This window comes from Dromaius novaehollandiae, chromosome 5 (assembly GCF_036370855.1).
Source record: "Dromaius novaehollandiae isolate bDroNov1 chromosome 5, bDroNov1.hap1, whole genome shotgun sequence".
NCBI classification, from domain to species: domain Eukaryota; kingdom Metazoa; phylum Chordata; class Aves; order Casuariiformes; family Dromaiidae; genus Dromaius; species Dromaius novaehollandiae.
The window spans coordinates 27,135,791-27,158,912 of NC_088102.1; the positions used below are offsets into that span (position 1 = coordinate 27,135,791).

The 23,122-nt window shown below is 44.7% G+C and overlaps 2 protein-coding genes across 9 annotated transcripts in view; one reads left to right on the plus strand and one right to left on the minus strand.

The window, feature by feature from the left end:
* Window positions 1-4,771, minus strand: FCF1 (FCF1 rRNA-processing protein). The gene is made up of 8 exons (XM_026120306.2): window positions 4,635-4,771; window positions 4,469-4,536; window positions 4,252-4,323; window positions 3,798-3,946; window positions 3,340-3,412; window positions 2,311-2,398; window positions 1,773-1,867; window positions 1-622 (listed from the first exon to the last, which is right to left on the minus strand). The coding sequence occupies exons 1-8, from the start codon at window positions 4,635-4,637 to the stop codon at window positions 574-576; spliced, it is 597 nt and encodes a 198-aa protein (XP_025976091.1). The 5' UTR covers window positions 4,638-4,771; the 3' UTR covers window positions 1-573.
* Window positions 4,698-23,122, plus strand: part of AREL1 (apoptosis resistant E3 ubiquitin protein ligase 1) — a 23,902-nt gene continuing 5,477 nt past the window's right edge. For 2 of the 8 annotated variants that reach the window (XM_026120300.2, XM_026120303.2), the window contains exons 1-14: window positions 4,698-4,822; window positions 9,594-9,859; window positions 11,135-11,194; window positions 11,844-12,070; window positions 13,774-14,011; window positions 15,030-15,199; window positions 15,283-15,466; window positions 16,190-16,437; window positions 18,195-18,272; window positions 18,763-18,904; window positions 19,310-19,431; window positions 21,243-21,318; window positions 22,239-22,348; window positions 22,851-23,030. In XM_026120300.2, coding sequence (XP_025976085.1) covers window positions 11,179-11,194; window positions 11,844-12,070; window positions 13,774-14,011; window positions 15,030-15,199; window positions 15,283-15,466; window positions 16,190-16,437; window positions 18,195-18,272; window positions 18,763-18,904; window positions 19,310-19,431; window positions 21,243-21,318; window positions 22,239-22,348; window positions 22,851-23,030 — 1,791 coding nt within the window. In that variant the 5' untranslated portion in view covers window positions 4,698-4,822; window positions 9,594-9,859; window positions 11,135-11,178. Of the gene's footprint in view, window positions 4,823-6,107; window positions 6,345-8,431; window positions 8,522-9,593; window positions 9,860-11,134; window positions 11,195-11,843; window positions 12,071-13,773; window positions 14,012-15,029; window positions 15,200-15,282; window positions 15,467-16,189; window positions 16,438-18,194; window positions 18,273-18,762; window positions 18,905-19,309; window positions 19,432-21,242; window positions 21,319-22,238; window positions 22,349-22,850; window positions 23,031-23,122 lie in introns of those variants that run through there. The other 6 variants (XM_064512320.1, XM_026120301.2, XM_064512319.1 and 3 more) reach the window with 6 other exon arrangements.

Consider the following 23,122-nt stretch of genomic DNA (forward strand, 5'->3'; position numbering starts at 1 on the left):
TCCAATTTCACTCACTGTATTGAGGTACAGTTGAATAAGAGACCATCAATTCTAAATAAAATATTTCAGTCCAGTGGTCCAGAGGAGGGATGCCAACTGGTGCAGACTTAACTGTTTTTCTCCTGAACACAGATTCCAGTTTGCCTGTGGGGCAGACATGAGGGAGTTTGCCAGAGGAATACTTGTCCTGCTGCAGGAATAAAGATATTAAACTTCAAAACTTGTGATTCCATGCTCAGCTGTAGTTGGACCATTGCCAATATTTAATACAAGATGCTGAGAGGACTTTTTCCAGTCAGCCCAACATGAACATGAAGAGGGATTCAGGCATGCTCTTTGCCCTGCAGTCCCCCTTTTCTCTTATCTTTCTCCCAAATAGAGTTTCTCAGGACAGTCAGGAAAAGGATGAATAAAAGCAGAGGCTTCCAAGTGGCTTTTTCTTAGAAGGTCAAGGCTATGAAGTCAGTCCAATGTCACCCATAGTCCTAGGAGCAGGGTCCCAGCAAAAAAGACAGCAGGAGAGCTGGAAACAGAAGGACCTTTATATTGGCATTGACAGCTTGCCTGGACAGGCTAGAATCGAGGAGCTCCATAATCATCTGGCATCCTCTCAATATTGTACCTGCAACAGAGAGAAGGGACACCTGTGAAGACAACCTACTCCATATTACCTCCCTCCCCAAGCAGCAAGAAGCTTGCAGGCAAACTGAACTGCTAGCAAGAAGTTTTGTTCCATTTCTCTCTGCAGCTCAGATCCCCAGGAAGAGAAAAGTATTACTTCTGAGAAAAGTGAAAAGACTTCATAAGGTTATCACTGTCCTTCAAACCAAACTCCATAAGGCTCAGGCATCTTAGAAACTCACCAGAGAAGAAAAAATGGTATTTTCATAAGATCTGACTTACGAAGTAATGTTAAGGCTTTAGTTTTAATACCAGACCATGGTGGAGAATAAAACTTCAGCCATTCAACATAGATTCATGGGCACAACAAATAGGGGCAGAGATGTTTTGAGAGAAAAATGTTCTAAGCCACGTTCCAGTTACAGATCAGTTAAGACCTTGCATATTTATAGCAATCAACCTCCTTGGTTCTGACATACTGCTCCCTGCCTACAAATTACTGGACTTCTGCTCTCCACTGTTAGCACAACTGCCTCCCTCCCAGTATCCCTCTCATCCTGTCTGAAGACTTTCTCCCTTTTCTCTCCACATCCTGATTTCTCTCCCTATCCACCACACTGTGAAACAGTTTGACATAGTTGCTTTGCAAGGTAAAGCTTCTAGGTTGTACATCATGTAGAAGAAATATTAAAATACTGGAGGTAACAAACACACCACCATCCTTCCAAGCTGGTCTGATTTTTGGCTAAAAAGCAAAATCAGTCTCTTAGCTGAGGGTACACGAAGCTACCAAATAGCACAGAACAAGACTTTTTCCTCAGGAGCCTGTACAATGTATTTGCCTGATAATCCTGATGATGTGGCTGATAAGCAAAACTAATCCATGGAAACACTGGCCTCAAGGAAGCTAGTTTTCCAAGTAAAAGCAAGTGAACATGGAGATTCCAATAAACATGGGTCTGCAACCAGTCTTTTCCCAGTAGCAAACATACTTCTACTTTAGGCAAACACTAGACCCTTTGCATCGCAGTACTGTGTGCTAGAAATAGAAAGAGAAAATGCAAGAGAGAAAGCTCAAACAAGATGGCAGTAAAGTCCTATCTGACAACAATTCTACCAAGCAATGTTCCCTCCTGTGGAAGATCCCTTACCTGTGCCTGGAAATATACATTATAGGCACTCCTGGGATTTTTCGTATTCTGCGCTTGAGCTCTTTATCCACTGTGGCCACTATGTAGCATTTGTGCTGCAAAAAAGAGGCCAGTCAGATTCAATACCAGTGAAGCAGCATAAAGCAGACAAAGCTGAGCAAAGGCATCTATTCACTTAGCTCATGTTACACCCGAGGGTACAAGTCTTTCACATGACACTACTAGGCTAGAATGCCAGGGTGCCAGGTACAGATTTCCACAGCAGATCAGAAACATCGTTCTGCTCATCAAAAGGATCCAAGAACCATCCAAAGGCTGTCCAGCCCTCCCACCTGCCACCCTTCCCACCCTAAATGCTCTTTGCTACTCTCTAATACAACAAGCCTGTGCTCCCGTAGGTCACACTAGGGACTGAAACTGCCCCTTAACTAGATTTTACCACTTCTTTGCAGGAAAATTTTAAGTCATCAGTAGCTAGGAGGGTTCAGCAACCTTTAGTGTGTTAGCTCAGCATAGGAACTGTCAGAAACAGAAGTACCTGAGTGACCCTCTGTACCAAGCAGTCATCTGCATAGGTCCCTTTGTGCATACACGGCAGGCGTTCAAATCGAGGGTCTTTGGCAATTCTGTAGGGATAGATAAGGCAGCATCATAGCAATCAGACCAGTAGAAGAGTATGATAATATAGTATAAAGGAAGAGGAACACCCCTTTTAGATATACAGCATGCAATCCTCAAGACAAGTGCTTAAGTGATGAGCAAATAGTACACCCTGGTGAAATGAAGAGCAAAAAAAAAAAAAGAATGCAAATTGTCTGACTAATTATTAGGTAGGAGTTATGTATTTCTTGTTAGCTAGGTTCAAGATCTCCACAACGTTAGGCTCTTGCCTAACAGAGAAAAGTCATTTGAAACAAGTTATCCATGGTGAGATCTAGAATATCTTCTAGTACCTGATCTTTCAGACTATATCTATAGGGATACTTCACCTCCTCTCTGAAGTGGAACATGAAAGCTACTAAGGAGCTGCGCTTTGATACTATACCACACAACAGCTCAAAATAAAAAGTTAAGAAGAATACATGTGACTGGTACACCAGGAGAGCACAAGCTACATTGGACTAGTTTTGTACAGATCACAGAATAACCTGGTTCTAAATTATCAGTAGCTGTTGCCTACTACTACAGGAATAATATGAGGCATAAATGAAAGGTTCCAAAAGACTTTCTGTAATTTTATAAGTTATCTTAAAAAAAAAAAAAGAAAAAAGAAAAAAAAGCCTTCTTTGGAGAGAGTGCAGGTAAGTGTTACTTTGAAAGGCTTAGGAAAAAAAAAGATTTACATATCAATGGTGTGCACTTTTACCTAGCATTTAGTTTTGAAAAACTGTTTCAAACTTAGGTTTTAGTACTGATTTCATACAGCCAGGGGAAAAAAAACAAGTTAGGGGCTCTGGGACAACCTACAAATCCTCTAGTGTGAAAGCACTGTCATAGAAAAGTCCTTTTTGCTTCTTCATACTAAAACAGTAACTTCTACCAAAAGAGACGAACGCCTTGCACCTACCTTAGTGCCACACGATACCTCTGTCCTAACTTCTCAATTTCAGCCATTACACAATCTGTGATACATGGAATACCTATATGCGAAAAGCATTAAAAGCCTGTATTAGAACCAAGTAGTATCCCTTTATAGACCTCTACAGCATTGCTCACATGCCCAGAGGCAGTTAACTGTCACAGAACTCTATACCATATTGGCTACAATTTTAAACTTGTAAGAACTGATAAGGATGCAAAGTGATGAAATGTAAAGCCACGGAGTAGTTGAGCATGCAATGATAGTTTTAGATTTTTAAGTTATTAAAGCTTAACTTTGTGAGATTAGTACTTAAGACTATTTTTTGACTGAAACCAGAGACAGCTTTAGGGCTAACAAGGGACAAAAGAAGTGAGCTCTGTAATTAGCAAAGATCTGTGGCACTACATGGTCCGGAAGAACCTGTGACTGATGCAGATACTCACACTTGGCATAGAGGCAGTCCATCATTGACTGCACTAGGTCCAGCTTGGCTTTGATGGAGAAGTTGATGAAGTTAGTATCAACCAGGATGTGATAAGGGGGGCCCAGCTGTGTGTTATATTGGAAGAACAAACACGAGGGATGCTGGGGGCTGTTAGAAAAGGCAAAGAATTTGTATCAGTTAATGGCGGTTAACAACATATCAGTTCCTGCAACGCGCACAGATTGAAAGAAGGCAAACAAGGGCACGCACACCAAGGCAGCCTGGGAGAGCAACTCATCAGGCCTCCCGCTGCCTCCTGCGCCCGCTCCCTTGGCCTAGGGCAGCATTTCCCGCTCCGTATCAACCACGTTTTCAGAACAGCTCTGGCAGGTTTGCTCGGAAATGCCCCGAATCACAACCCGCGGCGGGGCCCTTCCCCGCCTCCCCGGCCCCACAGCGGCCCGGACACTTACACCTCCCGCTCCTTGATGGCGCTGGGATCCTCCTTCTTCTTCACTCGGGCTTTCGCGCGGTCCTTCGCGTTGCTGCAAGGGAGCACAGGCACTCCTGGGGGCGACGCCGGGGGGAGGGCGCCGAGCGGCGGGCAGAGGTGAGGCGAGGCGAGGCCTGCCCTGCCCCCCAGCCCCGGGACACCGGGACGCGCCGGCCGCGCCCGCCCGCCACACTCACATGCGCTGGTCCCGGAGACTGATCATGCGCTTCATCACCGCGTACTTCCGCGCCTTCTTCTGCTTCCCCTGAAAGAGACGAAGCCGCCGTGAGCGGGGAGGCGCGGTGGAGGCTCGGCTCCACTCCACTCCCCCCGGCCCCGGCCCCGGCCCCGGCCCCGACTCACCATCCCGCCGCCACCGCGCTGCTGCCGCCGCCACTTCCGCCTCACGTCACCGCGCCCCGCCAGGGAGGCCCGCTGGTGGTGTCACTTCCGGCTCCCGGCACGGGGCAGTGGGAGCCCGGGGCAGCGGGAGCCCGCGCCGGTCGCGCGCAGCAGCGGGCCCGACGCCGCGGCTGCCGCCCGGAGCTCCGGTAACGGCGCCGTCCGCCCTCTCTGCGCCCTGGGGTGGGGGGTCCCGCCGCGCGCCCGCCCGCCCGCCCTCCGCTACGGCGGGGCTGAGGGAGCCGCGGCCCGTCCTTCCCCTGCGGTACCCCCGGCGCCCCGGCCCCGTGGGGCACCGGGCGGGCGGCGGCCCCGCCCCGGCCTGGGGGGCCTCGCGAGCCGCTGGGTGCCGCCTCGGCCGCTGCCTGCGGCGCCGCGTGGGGCCGGCCTGCTGGGTCCCGGGGGTGCCGGCCGCCCCGGGGGGGCTGAGGCGGGGCGGGCGCTTCCCTCCCCTCCCGTCCCGCCGCGCCGGGGCGGGCTCGGCCGGGGCGGCGGGGCCGCCGGTGCTCTCCGCGTACGGGTGCGCGGCGCGGCGCAGCCCGGCGGGCGTTCGGTCAGCGACCGCGGTTCTCCCCGGGCGCGGGAGAGCTCCGCGCCCCGGAGGCCCCCGGGGGTCAGCGCCCCGCCGGCCGGCTGCCTGCTCCCTGCGGCCTCGCTCGCTGCCCTGCCACCTTCAGGGCTTCGGGGCAGGCCGAGGTTAGCGGCCTCACTCAGAGGCACCCAAGGGAAACAAAGGAGGAAAAGGAAATCTAGCAGCATTTGGTGGTAGGCACCTCTTTAGGTCCCGACTGCACCTGTGAACTTGGAAGGCTGGCTTTTTCATCCTTCATTGAAAACTGCAGAAACCTCCGGTTTTCTGTTCAGTTTGGTAGGCTGCTTTGGATAGTGTTGTCATATATTTTGATAAGATGTTAAGTCGGTTGGGGGTGCAAAGTCTGATTCTGCAACTGCGTCAAGTGTTACTTTTTTCTGTAAAAAGGAGACAGGGTTTCGTGGCCCTGACATGTCATGTTCAGCTGGTGTGGGTTGGAGAAAGAGAGAGCACACCCTACCAGTTGCCCTCACTGCCACTCTCTTTTCTCTTTTCACAGAGCTGGGAGGTTAGGGCGGCCTTTTGTCTCCTTTCTTCTGCTTGTCTGGCTAGCATGTTTCTGAAGAATTATTGTATTCCTGGATTTGCAGGACCTTGGCTCTAGCTGATCAGCTTTTTCATAAAAAGCAGTACGTTGTCATTATCCGTACTTATGAATGCTCATGACCTGCAATCTAACGAATGAGCATAACTTCAGCTGTGCTTTCTGCAGCAATAATGGCATAATGCGACCTGAAATATGTGTTCTGCTTGTATTCTTATCGTTCTTGGACTAGGCTTTGGCTCTTGTTTTTAGTGCCCTGTGCAGGGAAGGGTCTCACTGTGGTATCTTTCTTGTGCAGGTTTCTGGGATTAGTGAGAACATGCAGCTGTTGGTGTCTTTCAGATGCAGCCTAGTTTTGTCTGTCTTCCTGGTCAGAAAAAGCAACAACACAACCTGGAAGTTTCTCCCTGAAGTACTATCCTCAGCAGAACTATGGCTGAGGAAGAAAATCGGACTGCAAGGAGAACTGAGTGCATTAAGGAAACGGCAGGGCTGAACTCACCATCTGGAAGATAGTACTGAACTTAACTGTTGGGTGAGGAAATGCAGTTGGTGGAGCTCTGCTGGTGCTGCCAAGGTGACCTAAATGGTTCTGGTGAAAAAAGTGATGATCGAGGGAGCACTCCGCTCTCCCCCAGCGGTGTGTAGAGCACCAAGCGGCTAAACATTGCTCTGGCTTGGGAAGCTGATTCGGTGTCAGGATAAGAAGTGAAAGAGCCTGACTTGAAAGCTGGCATCCGGCTGGCTTGCTATGTTTGGGGAGAGGAGGCACTCACAGCCCTCAAAGGTTGTTCAGCTAGATGAAGAGTCTTTGACTTAGGATCTTGGTGATGGTCTCTTTTTCCTGTTACTGGTATTATATTGGGACTGTATGTGAATGGATATGACAGATTCCAGCCCTGAAGAGAGAAAGACAGATCTGTTCATACGGACCTTGGCCATTGATGTGACTTTTGTCCTTGACAGCTGATATTGGAGTCTGCCCAGTGCTCTTTGAGCTGACTCCTCAGGCTTCTGTGGGTGTATTTGAAAGTTAGGTTCCTGTGGGCATTTCTGTTTGTCCTTTTATGCATGTTTGACTTATGTGAGGAAAATAAATTACTGGGCCTTTTCACTTAAAGGAGTATTTTGTGGGTTGTGGGTTTTTTTGTTGTTTTTTTTTTTTGTCTGTGGCCATTGGTAATGGATGTTTCTCTACATGTATAGAGAGGGTATTCTGTTCAGAGATGAAGAGTTGTCTCATCTCTTTTGTTACAAGGTGGTGGCAAACTGCAAAAAGGATTTAAACCCATCTTCTTAATTTTGGAACCTCTCAAGGGAGAGAAAAAGTTAATATTCATCCCAATAAAACTACAGGCACAAAAGATTTTCTAGGGCCTTACTAAATCTGTTCAGTATAGTAAGGCCCCAACGGCTCTGCAACTGTAGCCACATGAGTGTACCATTGCTGTGTTATGCTGCTTTTTAGGTCTAGTTAGGCTTGGGCTTCTTTCTGGAGCTTTACCTTCTGTTCCTCTGGCTTCACAGCAGCCATAATATGAGCAAAACTTATTCCCACTGCTGGCCTTGTTTTTCTTGCTGACCTGAGAGACGTTATGGCAGAAATACAGTTTATTTTATGATTCCATGCTGTCTATCCCAATTATGCAGGTACTGCTTCTTGAGATAAACCAAGAGGAAGCTTTCCAAATCCCTGTTTTCCCTGCAGGTGGCAGGAGACCATCACTTGCTGTGTCTTTGGATCAAGAACACGAAGACCTGTAGGACAACTTAGCATATTTTTCTGTCCAGCTATGATGGCATCTTATACTGCTGCTGTTCAGAATTAGTTTCCCAGGTTGTTAGCTGGTGGTTCTTAGTACGGATACTATTTTAATTTAGATCTTCATCCTGGTAAGGGAATGACAACATATCTTGGATACCAAGCAGCTACTTGTAATTAGGAATTTTGCCCCAGCATATCCCAGCTGCAAAAGCACCCTTGAAGCTGATGCCAGCGTACATGCTAGAAGGAAGCTGATTGTATGTATGACAGTCACTTAATTTCCATGGGCCACCTGACTTGGCTCCTTGCCTACCATAGCACGCAGAGATAATGGAATAAGTTGCTGTGCTGATTGAGGGAGATGGCTTGTTGGATGCAGGGAATTAGTTCTGAAATTCTGTAACCCAGGGCAAGTGACTCAGGTTTGTATTGGCTTCAAAGGCTGTATAGTTGAAACTGTGGGTCTTTCTCTTTTATCCTATCTTAAGAGAGACTGTGGTTTGTGGTATGTTTTATAGAAGAAGGGAGGAAGTTATGGACTGAAGCAGAAATATTTTTAGTAGATGGACCAATTTTTTTGTTGATGTCTGTTCAGTGACATGAAGAGGCTGGTTCTGTAAGATGCTGGAAGGGGGTCTTGCAGATTCCCAAACAGTGGTAAAATTCTGTGAAATTTCTCATCTGTGCGGGGAAGAGGTGCACATCTTTCACAGAAAGGCAAGTCAGAGAATAGTTTCAAACAGGTGTTTGTAGCACAGGTAAATAACTCTTGTGCACTTTTCGATGACATCTTGGATACATACTGTGAAAGAACTAATATTTCAAGGAAATTGATAGATCTGTGATTCTTAATACAGAGAGAAAAGAGTTTAGAAACCTGAAGCTTCATCTAGGAAGAAAATGAGAACTTGCGCCCTGGGGACTGAACACCATTTGCTCAACCAGAGGTAGGAAGAAAATTGCAGAGTGGGTGGGATTTTCCTTGAGCTGTGAGGGAGGAAAAGACAGCAGGAATCTGGCTTCTTCTGCAGCACGGTTGAAGAACTCTGCATAGACTTGCCTGTTGGCTTTCATATGAGCTAGAAAGCTTAGTGTCTGAGAGGAAGTGTGCAAAGGCAGCAGGCTCTGTGTGATTAATGAGATGGAGAGAAATGAAAGACATCTTCCAAAGGGGAAGGCAGGTGATGGAGCAGTAAGGAGGAAGTGGCAGATGGTGCTGTGGCATGTCAGTCAAGCAGAACACATCACTTACTTTCCCAGAAGTGGTGGTTCTCTTTACAGAAAGCCGCTGTGGTGAGCCTTCGCCTGCTGTTAATTTTGTTCTCACTCCTTTATATGATCTGTGTTCTGAATGAATACATACAGACTGGGTAGGCTCTGTGGCTTGTGTCTGGCATATGTCCTGTTTTTTGTGGGCTGCATTAATCCTTGCTGTTAGATTTTTGTCTTAGTCTTGGCGGTAAACTGTAATTTAGTCGATAGTGCTTCTGAAACTGAAATGCCTTATGAGGATACCTGTTTCTTGAATACCATCAGCAGCAAAAATCTGTCCCATCTGCTTTGGGGTCCAAGAACTTTTGAAGATTTATCATTCTTAATTGTAAATAGCCCTCTAGACCTGAGCAAAATTAGCTAGGGGTAGTACATGGTTTTTTGTGGGGTGTGAAGGCTTCAAGCAGTACCTGACCCTTAGCACTTCTCTTAAAGAGCATGCAGGTACTTGTGCATTCTGTGGAACCCATCCGCCTGCTGAACCTATGTAGGCCGGATGTATTTTGTTCCATCTTGAACCTGCCTGTTTCAGGGGGCCATATAATGAAGTGAGATTGTGGCATATGGAGTTTGGGGTGAAGCCAAGCACTTCATGACATTTTGATACCTTTACAGCACCTCTTCTGTGGCTTTGACATCTGGTAATGAAGACTCTTGCATTTTACACCTCTTGCATGTTTCTACTTGCTAGATTTCTCCTCAGCAATGGAGAGGTCCAACTAGTGTCTCCTTTTCTTCCTTTTCCAGGAAAGCCAGCAAACAGCAGGTTTCAGGGAGCATGAAAAGGCAGGGCAGCCCTTTTCAACAAAGAGGGAGAAATTGCTGTGCTCAGGTCCTCACCTTTCAGCAGTGACTCTGTGATGCAAGTTCCAGGAGTCTCTCTATCTGTGATGAACTTCTCCATAGCCTCTTCTTGCTGACATTTGCCCAAGTGCTGGGCACAAATGGGAAGGATGCTGAAGAATGGGTACCCCCCTTTTGGATTTTAGAACATGGGCACTTGTATAAAGAAGGTATGTGATTGCTCTTTGGTCAGAGAAATGGAAGATGTGCAACTGTCACTGGAGGCCAGTGAAGGGGATTTGCTGGGCTGGAAAGTGATAGCCATTGTTGGGAGGAAAATGCCTAGCTTAAGCTTTCTGCATGCTGGTGTCTGCTGCTGATGTTGAGATAACTGATGAATAACTCTCCATTTGTGTTTATTAAAAAAAGAAAAGAAAAAGCAGCTTGAATGCCCAATGTAGCTTCTCACTAAGTGAACGGTGAAGTGGTCAGTTATATTGTATGCATGAGAGTATGCCAAATTGTTTCTCTGATTGTCACACATGTTCCTCACTGCTGCTGCTCTTCTTTCATCTGTCAGCTATGTCTGATCAACCAAACAGCATGTTGTCATGGGTGTAGTCTTTTTACTACATGTTTGTTTAACAGTCCCCTGAGTGAGAACTTAATTCTAGACTGGTGTCTCTAAGAATTGCTGTAATTTTAATAGCATACCAGAAAAAGGTTTTAGCTTGTGCTTTGATCAGTGCACTTTTCCATGGCCTCTTGAGTTTCTGAGGGCTGGGTGCAGACTTTTAGAATTGCAGATGTGGACAGTTTCCACATTGCATAAGTGAGTAGGAAAATATAGGAGGACCATTTTCTGGTTGCATTCAAACTTCCTATAGTAGACTTAGAGGGGAAAATATATTCAGCCCTGCCCTAAAAGGATTTTTTTGGTTTGAACAAATAGGAGTGGTCTTATCCATAGCCCTTTTATTCTGTAGCTTTTTTTCTAAGCTTGCTGGTTGAGGGTCAGTTTCTTTCTGTTTGGTGGTGGCTATCTGTGATTTGCCTTCATGGTAGACTAGATGCGGTCTTTGACTTCCATCCTGTAGGTGTAAAAGTTTGAATGAGTGGCTTCCAGCTGCTGCTATTGCAGTCAGTGATCCTGCAACAAGTAGCTGCTTTTTGCAGTACCCAGAGTGCACTCTTACTGGTTTCAACTGATAATGTATCATCCTTCTTTCAGACCGCTGAATCTGAAAAAGAATACATGATGATGAGAGAATTGTTCTTTGTAGCATGCCGAGTTCTTCACATGTTTCATAACCTTATGGAATAATGCTTTAGGGCTGTTCTTGGAGAGGCTGAGACACTTCAAGTGGGGCAGGTGGTGAGGAATTTGCATCAGACTTCTGGTGTTGCAAGGCCTAGGCATTTGTCTGAGGAATCATGGATTAAGTTTAGGCCAATTTGTCTGAGGAAGAGTCATTGGACTGGACTTGGCCTATTTTGTGTTCTAGATGCAGCTCTGATCCTCGGCTGTGTGTCTCACCGAAGGGACCTGATGTTTTACGTTATTGGTAAGTGAAGGAAAGGCTGCCACTATGTGGGCCTCTCCATAGGCTTCAGAGGGGTTTCTTGAAAGCTTCTGCTTTCACGTTAGTTTAGAGTGTACATAACAAACATGAGGTTATTGTCTTCCCACACTGTGCCCCCACCTGGCAGACTTGCCTGTCCACCATTCTTTTTGTTCCCAGACTCCTTCCATTGACCTCACTCTTGAACCATTCCCTTACTTTTTCTTTTGAGAACTAGTGCAGGGTTGTTGCCTCCATGATGCTTCTTAATCCAGCTTTAATGCGATGTGTAGGGGTTGTGTGGTCATCTGTTTTTCTTGAGAGAATCTCTGTAGTTCTAGTTTGTGACTCAGAACTGACGCTTATGTTGGGATGTATACTGGCCATACCTGAGATTCTGTACCACCTTTACTTGTTTTTCCTCAACTTGCAGTTATTTCCAGCATTTTAAGGGACTTTTGTTATCCTCTAACCTAACTTTTAGCATAACACACATCATAAATGTTCACTCAGTAGTTTCTGCATTAAACCTTTAATTTGTGATTGAGTAGAATGTCGTTAATGAAAGATATCTTGGGCTGATGCAGAGGGGACCTTGGTGCCTGACTCAGCCATGCTGCTGTAACCACCCTCTGTTCTCTTCTTGCTGCAGGTGGGATCACAGTATCTGTGGTAGCCTTCTTCTTCACCATTAAGTTCCTCTTTGAGCTTGCCGCACGTATAGTCAGCTTCCTTCAGCATGAGGACCGGGAACGTCGAGGGGAGCGAACTATTTATGACTACGTGCGAGGCAACTACCTGGACCCCCGGTCCTGCAAAATCTCCTGGGATTGGAAGGACCCCTATGAGGTGGGCCATAGCATGGCCTTCCGAGTGCATGTAAGGGAATGTTTCTGTTTCCACACAGCTTTGGGGGTAGAACAGAGGTCTGCCTTAGGGATAGGTTCTTCAAATAGTTTGCACTGGGGTCAAGCTGGATGTAACCTAGGAGCAGGAAAGCTATCTTTTTGGTGTCTTCTGCCTCATCTAAGTGTGTTGCAGAATTCTGTGAGTGCACCTGAGATTTGCACTCCTTTAAAATCTTATCTCTGTCACTTTAGAATCGTCTGAAGAGCCAGAGGGGGCCAGGGTTGTCCTATCTGCTGTTTTGTTGGCTGGGAAGTGAGGTGGCCAGGCCTTGCCTTCAACAGAGTTGTTGCTGTCTTTTTGTTGTGGAGCCGAAGTTGGGAGCCTGGGAGCGGGCATTTTACCAACCCAAGAACTGCAAAGCCTGATGGACCCTCCCTCCCCATCAGAAAAGAGTGCCTCCATAACTCTGAGCATTATTCTGCGCGATATGAAAAAGCCGGTCAAGGACCTCTGCTCCCCAAATCCCAAAAGGCCATGTCTAGGGGAATGGGACAGGCATACAAGTGAGATGGATGAGGAGTCTGAATGCTGAGCGTTTGGAGCTATGTGGCAAAAGTCTGAACGGGTTTTGCTGGGTTCATGTGCTTTTTTCTTCCACCTACCCCACTCAGAAGGGTACCTAAGTAAGAAGGAAAGTTTGGCTAAGTTGTCATACCCATCCCTGTTGAAAAGATGAGGAAGACCCTTTGGCTCAATGTGAGTGAGGAGGAGTTCTGACCCCATAGCAGGCAGTGAAAAAGAGCTGAGGGGAAAGGGACTAAATCTGTTCCTGCTATTTGAATTTATTCCTTCCACTCACTGACTCTCACTCTTGGGAACCTGAAAAATCTGCCCATCCACTCCGTGCTTGTCTCCCATTTGCTCAGTCCTTTATTCATCAACAGTAGCTGTTGCATGATCTGGTTACTCTCCCTGTGAATCAAAGTACATGCTACTTCCGTCCCTATGTCCTCTCTTATTTAGGAGCAGGGAATAGTAGCAGTTTTTGCTGACTGTCTGCAGGCCATTTGCTGATGGGAAGCAGGATCTGGTCCACAGGCTGCCAGCTGAAGGGCTATGCACTTAGGGCTTCGCGGTATAATTTTTTCCTTGCAGGGAGGTACTGGTTGAGGTGTGATTCCTCCCCAAGTTATTTGTCAGATCAGTTCTGTAGTTCAGCTGACTGTGATTGTGTCTAACACATTGTTTTCATGCTGCTGCTTCTTACAGCATAGACTGGGTCATCTCCTTAGGTCATTGTCTCCTGCACACCATTTTCTATAATAAATTGGTGAGAGTTTCTACAGAGCTTTGCTGGGTACAAAGGGACAAGACCTACTTGTCTGTCTGTAAGAATATGGCTTTACTTTTTCTCCTTTTGGTAGTGGGTTCTATTGGTTTCTGTTTTGATAAGCACTTACAGTGCAGAGAAGAAATGCCTAGAGGCATGTTCTTTTCGGGTCACTCATTTGAACCCCAGCACAGAAGAGAACAAGGTTGTTCAACGCCCACTTGTGCTCTGTTCACTTGGGAGAACACAGCCTGTGTGACAGAGCTGGCTGTTCTTTTTCTCTTTTTCCTGTGCTGAGCCCAGGTTCTTGCCCTTTTTGCTTTTTTGTTGCAAGGCAACTTGGTTTCTCTCCCTTGTGCACTGCATATTTGTGCTGATTTGGACTTCTCCATTTCCCATGCAGTTATTCTATAAGAATGGGCAGCCCTTCCCTGCTCACCGGCCTGTGGGGCTGCGAGTTCACATCTGCCATGTGGAGCTAGCAATTGATATTCCTGTAACCCAGGAAGTTCTTCAGGAGCCTAATTCCAATGTGGTGAAAGTGGCCTTCACTGTGCGCAGGGCTGGGAGATATGAGATCACTATAAAACTCGGTGGCTTGAATGTGGCCTACAGCCCCTACTACAAGGTGTTTCAGCCAGGTAAGGTCTAGGTGGCCATGTAATGATTCAATGTAGATTTGGAGGTATGGGAGGCAGTTAGGCATATGTTTTTTCCAGCTAAAATAGGTAGGTGGCAGGGAAGGGGTTACCCTTCACCATTTTCCTCTTTCCATGTGTAATTCCCAGCAATAGACTCATGGTTAAAACATTCTTGTGATTACCAACACATGGCAAAATAGAAACTGCCTTACAGCATAAATCGTGTTTCTTAAACTCCCTAACCATTTGTTGCACTCTCCCTTTTGTATTAAGTTCTTCACGATACATCTAGTAGTCAGAGAATGTCTTTTGTGAAAGTATCGAGTTATTCATATGTTGAATTAAAATGCTTGTTTTGATTAGACTGTTATCTTCTTTGAATACCCTACTATGTTCCTTTGAGCCTCTGAAGCCGTTGATAGCTTGGATTATACACTTCTGTAGAGTATACGTGTCTTGAAAAGGTTTCCTTTATATCCATTTTGAATTCATTTCCTTCTATTTTTACTTCATTTGACCTGATCATCATCTTTTGTATTTCATGTACATGTTCACTAAAAGTACCTCCACTAAATTGCATTGTGAATGGATGCAAAGCTTGCTAAGATACCCCTTTGGAAAGAGGAAGGTCAGATTCTACTCAGATAACCTTTGGGATAAATTTTGTGTGATACACTGAATTTGCAGGTTCTGTTGGATGTCAGCAGACTTGTACTTTGTGTACCAGCAGTGGGACCAAGATCCCAAACTGATGGTTAGATTGGAGGAAAGAGCATTCTTCAGAGGTAGTAACTGGATTCACTTTATTGGTATTAAGTGTCTGACCCAAGGCAAATCCTGCACACCACAGTGTGCATTTCAGTGCTCAGGTACTTTGTTTTTTAGTATGCAAGGGCATAGAATATCTTGAGATTCTTACCCATTTTAAAGGGGATTGTGCACCTATTTGCTTTTCCGTTCTTCTTTGTAGCTGCACCTGGGACTGCGTTTGACTGTAAACTGTTTTTGTCTGCTTCAGGGATGGTTGTTCCCTCCAAAACCAAAATTGTCTGCCATTTCTCCACTCTGGTGCTGACCTGTGGGCAGCAGCACACCCTGCAGATTGTTCCAAGAGATGAGTATGACAATCCCACCAGCAATTCTGTGTCCCTGATAGATGAGCACAATTACAGCCTCTCAATCCATGAGGTAAGTGGGACCTCATCTCTTGCTGCTTGCCTTCAGGTGGGCTAGAGAAGACTGCCCCCTCTACTAATGTGTTTTCTGTTTAGCTGGGTCCTCAGGAAGAAGATGAGAGCTCTGATGTTTTGTTTGAGAAGTCTGTGGTGTCCAATCGGCAAACTTGCCAAGTGTTCTTGCGACTCACCTTGCACCGTAGGGGATGTTTCCATGCCTGCATCTCCTACCAGAACCAGCCCATAAGCAATGGTGATTTTGACATCATTGTCCTAAGTGGTGAGTCAAGAGCTGCTCAGTATTCATTCTCCAAGTGCCCTCTTGCAGGATGCTATGCACACTCATGCAGCAGAGCTAAGTTTGGCTTTGCTGCATGCTAGCTATGCTTAATTGCTCAAAGAATGTCTGTTCATTCAAGTAAGCTAATTTAGATGAATTTGTTGCTGACAGGGGAGTTCTCTGAAGGCTGATGTGCTCCGTTCCCTTAGCACATACGAGCCACATGTGTTTCTTCCTTTATCTTGAGGGATTTACCTCTGAGACAAGTAATTTTCATTGCTCACTAGCGCTTGGTATCAGAGCCATAGAGTAAGTGAGCCAACTGTGTATTGTATATGAAGCTATATGGATGAAGAACACTGAAAGCTATATTCCTTTTTACGATTTTGTGATTCCCAGTTTCTCAAGGAGTGTGTCAAAATCCTATATGGCTGTTATACAGCTATGGCTTCAGGCTAGTGTTCTGAGAGAGGGAGGTAATCTGTATGCCTTCTTTCTTTCTTCTTGAACCATCTACTTTCTGAAGCCAGGACAGAGAAACTAGTGTCTTGAAATCTCTGCATTCCCACTCCTGGGTTCTCTTTAGAGATTCACTTGACCAGGTTTTCCTTTGGATATGTAGTCTTTTTTAAATCAAATTTAGTGTTCTTCTGCAGTTTCTTTGCTTTTTGCTTCTTGGTTGCATTAAGCTTTACACAACTTTTCTATATCCATTTCCTACAGAGAATGAAAAGAACATTGTAGAACGCAATGTGTCCACCTCTGGTGTCAGTATTTACTTTGAAGCCTACCTTTACAATGCTTCTAGTTATACCAACACTCAATGGCACCTCCCACCCACACACCTGAGCTCCTCCCAGCGCCGTCCTTCTACTGCAACTGAGGATGAGGATGAAGATTCTCCCTCTGACAGCCAAACTCCTGAGAAAGTGAAGAAACCTAAAAAAGTGTATTGCTATGTGTCACCTAAGGTAAAGAGCACAAAGTTACCAGCCTTGGACACGTGGTCCAAATACACTGCAACCGAAGAGCTTTCTTGTGCCCCATATCTTAACTCCAGATTTAGTTGCTTCAGGTTTGGCCAGAAAGAGTTTGCCTGTGAATAGACAGCAAATTTAGAGCTCATGACTGAGAATGATGTTAAAGTGATCCTTAAAGTTCTAGGGCTCCATGTGTCTTTCTAGGTCTGATCCAAAGCCTATTGGAAACTTTCTCACTGATTATCAAGTAGACTTTCTGTTTGCTTTCCCTTTGTTCTGGTCAGGTCAGACCCGTAATTCCCTTTCTCAGTTTCTGATACCTCTGGATCTTAGCTTAGAGAAAGATATTTCTCAGATGACCTTATGGCTTTGTCTGTCCTATCCTTGAGTGTTTCAGGGAAAAGAAAAGGGGAAAAATGATCAGAGGACAAAGGGTAAATGCGTAAGTAGAAGAAACAGGATTAAAGCAAGAAAAAAGGAACTGATGATTCCTCAGTAGTAGAACCACGTTAGCAGAAACTGTTACCCCTTATCACCTATGAATATTCAGGGAAACTAGAAGGATAGACAATTCCACAAAATCTGCTAGTGAGTTCACTTTATTAATCAATTAATTTGAATGAGTTCTGGAAAAATATAGTGATAAATATCAATTTAAAAGTCTATTCCAGCAATAGTTTTCCTGATGAAGGAAGCTGGCTAGGGTTACTTAAATCTCTGCTGCATGCAGCACTAAAAATTAAATTTGGGACTGAGTACTGGGTCCTTTTGAGCTTGGTAGTCCTTTTATACCTGGAGAATCATTCTGGACTTTCATAGTCTTTTCTGTTGGCATTACCTGGTAAAGAAGAGCATCAGAAATCCTTATTGTTGCAAGTTCTGTTTATATGCCAAAGTTGTTACTGCATTTCTGATGCTTTCATAGTTGTATCGCTGGATATCTCTACATAGACCTAGAGCATCTGCCCTGTACGTTAGATGAATGTTACTATGCTATTATTTCTTTAAGATGCTACTGTTCATATTTGCTCAGTTCCTGGAGAAATGCTGCTGATTGTTTTTTCCAGTCACTGCAGCTAGAACAGGCTTGTGCAGAAAATGATTTTCTGTTTTGTCTAAGGATGCTTAAATCTGGTCTTAGATTGCTCTCCAGAAAGCAGCAGTTCCACAGTTGGTAGTTGTTTGTTCTGGCAGAAATACTGCACACACTGAAATTTCCACAAATCTTCCAGATTTAGCAATTACAAGCACTTAAAAAAATTTTTTTGAAAAGATTGTGCTGAAAATTAGAAAGTAATAGCAATAGTTCTGGTAGGTGGAGGGTGGGTTTTTTGTGTTTTTTTTGGTCTGTCTGTTTTTTTCCAGAGCCTTTTTGTTAATGCATTGCAATCTTGTCCTGAATTCAGCTTCTCAAGTGCATTTAATTTACCTTCTGATGAGACTAGAAGTGTTTTACTGAACACCATGGCTTACTGCTGTATAATCTATATCACACTGGTATGCCACATGCATCGCAAATGTGTGCAGTAAAATCTTACTGAGAAGTTGCCTGTGGTTCTTTATGCTACTGCCAGCTTTGAAGTTTTTTATGTATCATACCAGAGGAACCCAAATTAGCAGAAATCTGCCCCTGGGATTGGAGGGAGGTCTCTCTAGTGGGTTTGTCTGTCCTGTACTTCAAGTATTTCAGAGAAAAGCTTTAATAGATATGTGACCTTCAACATTTTCTTTTCCTTGTGGTTACTCAGCAATTCTCAGTAAAAGAATTCTACTTGAAGATAATTCCTTGGCGCCTTTTCACCTTTAGAGTGTGTCCTGGCACAAAGGTGAGTCTGTCTACATGTAGCTACCATTGCATCTTCCATGCTGCTGGCTTGTGGTCCTTGTGAATGAGTCCCTCCTTTAGAGAGAAGGGTTTATACCCACCAAGCGACATTCTGTTGTGTAAGATTCAGACTCTGGAATTCCCTCTTAGTGCCTAAATTCTGCTAATATATGTGAGTAGGAACTAGCTGTATCACTACTTCCTGACTTTTTTTCCCACTCCTAAGCGTAAATCTTGATTCCTTTTGCATTTCTATGGATTTCCCCATAACTTTGCTGTGACTGTCCCCACTGAAGGCCCTAGCCTAGGGAGCGATGTCTGAGGCAGCCTACCAACTGGAGTTCAGATACTTAAAGTGGTGTTACTGTTAACTGCATTTGCATGGGTGAGCAGAGAAAGTCTGAGAGCGCAGGTGGTGTTGCTCTGTCTACTGAACATGCTGTGCCTTCTGCATGACAGTTTTACCCTTTCTTGCATCTTTTTGCTGCTAGTTTTCATACCTTGGTCCTGACCCTGTGCACAAACTACTGACACTGGTGGTGGATGATGGGATCCAGCCCCCTGTGGAGCTCAGCTGCAAGGAGAGGAACATCTTGGCAGCCACTTTCATTCGCTCTCTGCATAAAAACATAGGTAAAGAGGCTGGGAGGTGGGTACAGTAGTCAGGAAGTTAGCACTTGAGTCTGCTAGTTTTCCTTATGAATGAAGACTGTCCCCATTGAATGACTTCTGAGAACTCTGTAATTCTTGCAGTTCACGTTTTGTTCCTGGGGGCACTTCCAGTGAATGTATTTCACAATGCCAGTAGTTCCTTTTCAGTTTGGCTTTTCTGTTGCTCTCTTTGAACACACCCCTATGAATATCTGAATGTCTGCGAAACTAACCACAGACTGCCTTTAGAGTTCTGTCTCCAAACCTTGCTGTAACAAACTCATCCTTGAATTATAAAGCTGACATGTGCTGTTAGGCTTAGAAATGCCCTCTAGACCTTCAGGATGTTGGCAGCCCCGGCCTGACCCAAACTGTCACTGTTCTCAGGAGGCTCAGAGACCTTCCAGGACAAAGTGAACTTCTTTCAGCGGGAGCTGCGTCAGGTGCATATGAAAAGACCTCATTCGAAGGTCACGCTGAAGGTCAGCCGTCATTGTCTGTTGGAGTCGGTGAGTGTATAGGTCACTTCACCTAAGGCCAGTGCTTCCTCCATCCTTTATTTCCTGCTCGGTGCCTAATGAAATCCAAACTGACATGTGCTGGGGCAACCATGCCAAGAATGTCTGATCATTTTGTTTCAAGGCAGGCACTGGTAGTCAGCCTGGAGACAGGAAGAAGAAGAAAAAAATCATAAGGTAGCTCTTTTGTGCCCAGGCCTGGTAACTGCCCTTACTTGTGGGATGCTCTGTTTCTTTTCTACAGATAGTAAGATCAGGTCAAACTCTAAGTAATTAGGAAGCTTTGGCTCTGTTAAGTTTTTTAAGCAACACTTCAGAGAGTAAAGGAAGCCCTGGGAGGTGTCTACATTAGATGCTTGCATAACCTATAAAAGTGGAAATTCTCCAGCTGGTGCTATCCTGTCCCTACTTTACATGGGGACCTGAGGCCCAGAGAGAGACTGTCTATCAGGACTAAATTTGGGATTGGAACCTAGAGTTCTTGAGTTCCTATCTACTATTTTTTGCTACAGATCTGTTCACTAAGTTGAACTCTCCTGTCAGGTAGTACCAAGCTGCATGCATGAAACTCTTGCACTGAACCACTGCTACAAGCCCATCTGTGCAATGATAAAATATTCTCTAGAGCCTTGGAGTTGAGTCTTCATTGCAGCTCACCTGAGCTGACATGTTTCCCAAACTGAACTTAAGAAAGAGACATTCATATAATACAGTTCTGAATTGACATTCTAAATACTTCATGCACAGAACAGGCAGTTGTCCTGACTTATTGTTTCCACATGTCTCATATTAGAATTGTTATAAAGATGGAAAAGAACATTTCTGGGGGAGGCAGGACTGGCTAGGATTTTTCTTGATTCACACTCAGTAAATCTGTATTTTGGAGTATTTTCTGCATGTACAAAGTTACACTGTTTACAAGATTTTGTTTCAGTTAATAGCTTGTTACAAAATGACTTCACTTCTAACAGTATTTCCATGACTTCTTTTCCCTGCTATTTTGGAAATTGGTGCACTGTCATTAGCACTGGTGTTACAGCCTGGTAAGATGAAATAAATTAAGTGCTAAAATAATAAATGTAAGCATTAGTTTACAAGGTTGATAGGTGCAATGAATGTGACCAGTGTGTTTAGCCCAAAGGAGTGACTAGCATGATATTCCAATTTATTTGAAGATCAGCTAGTCAGAGCTAACTGTTTTCTTCAGGACTGCTGTGTAGCTTTTTCTTTAACTGGAATCCAGAATCAGGATAGAAGTAGTTATAGTTTGTGGGTTTTTTTGTTTTGTTTTGTTTTTTGTTTTTGTTTTTTTTTTTTTTTTTGCATCATGACTTCCTTTAAGTGTGAACTTGGTGAATTCTTCAAGCTATTTTCTAATGCTCTCTAAAAGCTTCCTTTTTTAAATCTGACTCATGGGCAGAGAGTGCTTTATAGAAATTGCTCCTACCCACAAGCATTTTAATACTTTAAACAATATTGCACTGCAGCTTTGAGAGGCATACATCTGGGTTGTGCTAGGACTGTTGTTGAACAGCATACTCGTTTTAAGATAAACTGTTTTTATGTGAATCATGTTTTTTCTACTTCTTTTAATAGAAAATGAGGAATTTGCTTCTATGGCTTTAGATAAGTAAAAGTTAGATCCTAGGATTTCCTAATTCAGTTTTGTTCTTTAAACTACTAGACTGTATTTCTTGTGTTTTGTGTTGCTTAAATTGCCTATCCACATGTGCAGGATTTCATACTGGTTACTGGGTGCCAAGCAGTAACAGCTGCTGCTACTTTCCTTTGTTTTTTTGCAGTCTCTTAAAGCAACACGGAATTTTTCTGTTTCTGACTGGAGCAAAAACTTTGAAGTGATTTTTCAGGATGAAGAAGGTGAGTTAACATGTTCCTGTGAATATGCTTGAGGAGGGAGTGAAAAAAGTGATGGTGGAGTTGTTTTAGTCTGAAATTCTGATTTCTTGTAGTACATCGGTCCACTGTGGCTTACAGCCCTGTCACTTTCTCACAGATATTAATAAATTATCCTGCTGGTGTTATTCTGTCTCCACTTTACATAGGGACCTGAGGCCCAGTGAGAGACTAGATCAAACCAGTACTAGACTTGGAAGCAGAACCTAGAGTTCTTGAGTCCCTGTCTACTGTTTTTTTGCTACAAAGCCATTCTTCATTTGCGTGCAACTGGTTCTCCCCCATACCGCCTGTAAATGGTGGTTAGGTTGATACAGGGTGCTACTTGCTAAAGAGAGAGTGAATGTCATAAAGAGGGAGGTTTGTGTAGTTACGCTTATTGTATGAGCTAACTCAGCCTTGTTTTGGGAATCTGAACATGAAACCATAGGTCATGTGAGAGAGAATAAAAAATCCTGTTAGTGGCAAGAATGTGATACAAGGGTAGTTACAGGAAAATGAATTAGGCAAATGTTTCTGCCTGTTTACAGATATCTTAACAGTAGGAAGAATTTTTGGAATTGAGCTGCAGACAATAGTTCTTTGCCTAAGAGTTTGTTTTTCTGGTATCTCTGGCCAAGATTGGAGATGCTCATGTCTGGTTGTTGTTGGGTCTGAACTACAGCTGAACTTTGCCAGGATGATATTACCTTAAAGTGCAAGTGGCTTGGCAGAAGGATGCCCAGTCCTGGCAAAAGAGACTAGCTGCAGTGTTTGTGTTGTGTTTTTTTTTTGTTTTGGTTTGTTTTTTTTTAGTATTTGAATATTGCTGATCTAGGCAAAGACTGGAGAATACTGAGCACTAGTTGTGGCCCATGGATGACCAAACTTGTTTTATCTTGTAGCTCTGGACTGGGGAGGTCCACGCAGAGAGTGGTTTGAGCTCATCTGTAAGGCGTTATTTGATACCACCAATCAACTCTTTACCCGTTTTAGTGATAACAACCAGGCCCTGGTGAGTCTGTGGTTTCCTACGCTGGATGGGCAAAACTGGGCGTGTTGGCATGCTGCTGGCTAACTGGTAAATTCATTAAGAAGTCTGCAACCTTGCCCCTGCTTTAGCAGGCCTGCCCAGTCACTTCATTTGCCTTTCTCAAAGCTTTGCTGGATCATCTTACCTTGTTGAAGCCTCAGAGAATTGGCTGCCTGAACAGGACAGCTAGTTAGCCAGGAAGGCTGGATTTCTGAGAAGAGAAGATGGCATCAGAGGCTTTGTTGGGTCTGAATCTTTCAGAATCCATTTCTGCTCTCACAGCTTCTGGCCTGTGCAGGTGAAGCATTTTATGTTCTTCCTAGGCAGGCTCAGGCATTTCTTTTCTATTGTTTGGCTCTGAAAACACTACTCCAAAGCTCCTTGTGCAGCCCGAGAGATGCAGCAACTTGAACTGATGCTATTCCTACTACTTGTGCTAGTCTTGTCTGGTATTCAGATATTTTAATTCCCTTCCTCTTTGCAGGTTCATCCAAATCCAGGGCGCCCCCCACACTTACGACTTAAAGTGTATGAGTTTGCAGGCCGCCTGGTGGGGAAGTGTCTTTATGAATCGTCTCTGGGCGGTGCTTACAAACAACTGGTGCGAGCTCGTTTCACCCGATCCTTCCTGGCTCAGATCATAGGACTTCGTATGCATTACAAGGTGAAGCTTCCTCGCCTTGTATGAAGCCTGTATTGGGTTGTGGGGAGAGGCTGAATGCTGGTATAGTAGAAGAATCCAGAATTCTCATTACC

Bases quoted from the DNA above. Each gene is read 5' to 3' on its own strand.
- FCF1 (XM_026120306.2), bottom strand. The intron at 2,399-3,339 runs GTAGGTGCAAGG...CTATCCCTACAG, and splicing joins AGGTATCGTGTGGCACTAAG to AATTGCCAAAGACCCTCGAT. The intron at 1,868-2,310 runs GTACTTCTGTTT...TCTTTTTTGCAG, and splicing joins TGGTACAGAGGGTCACTCAG to CACAAATGCTACATAGTGGC.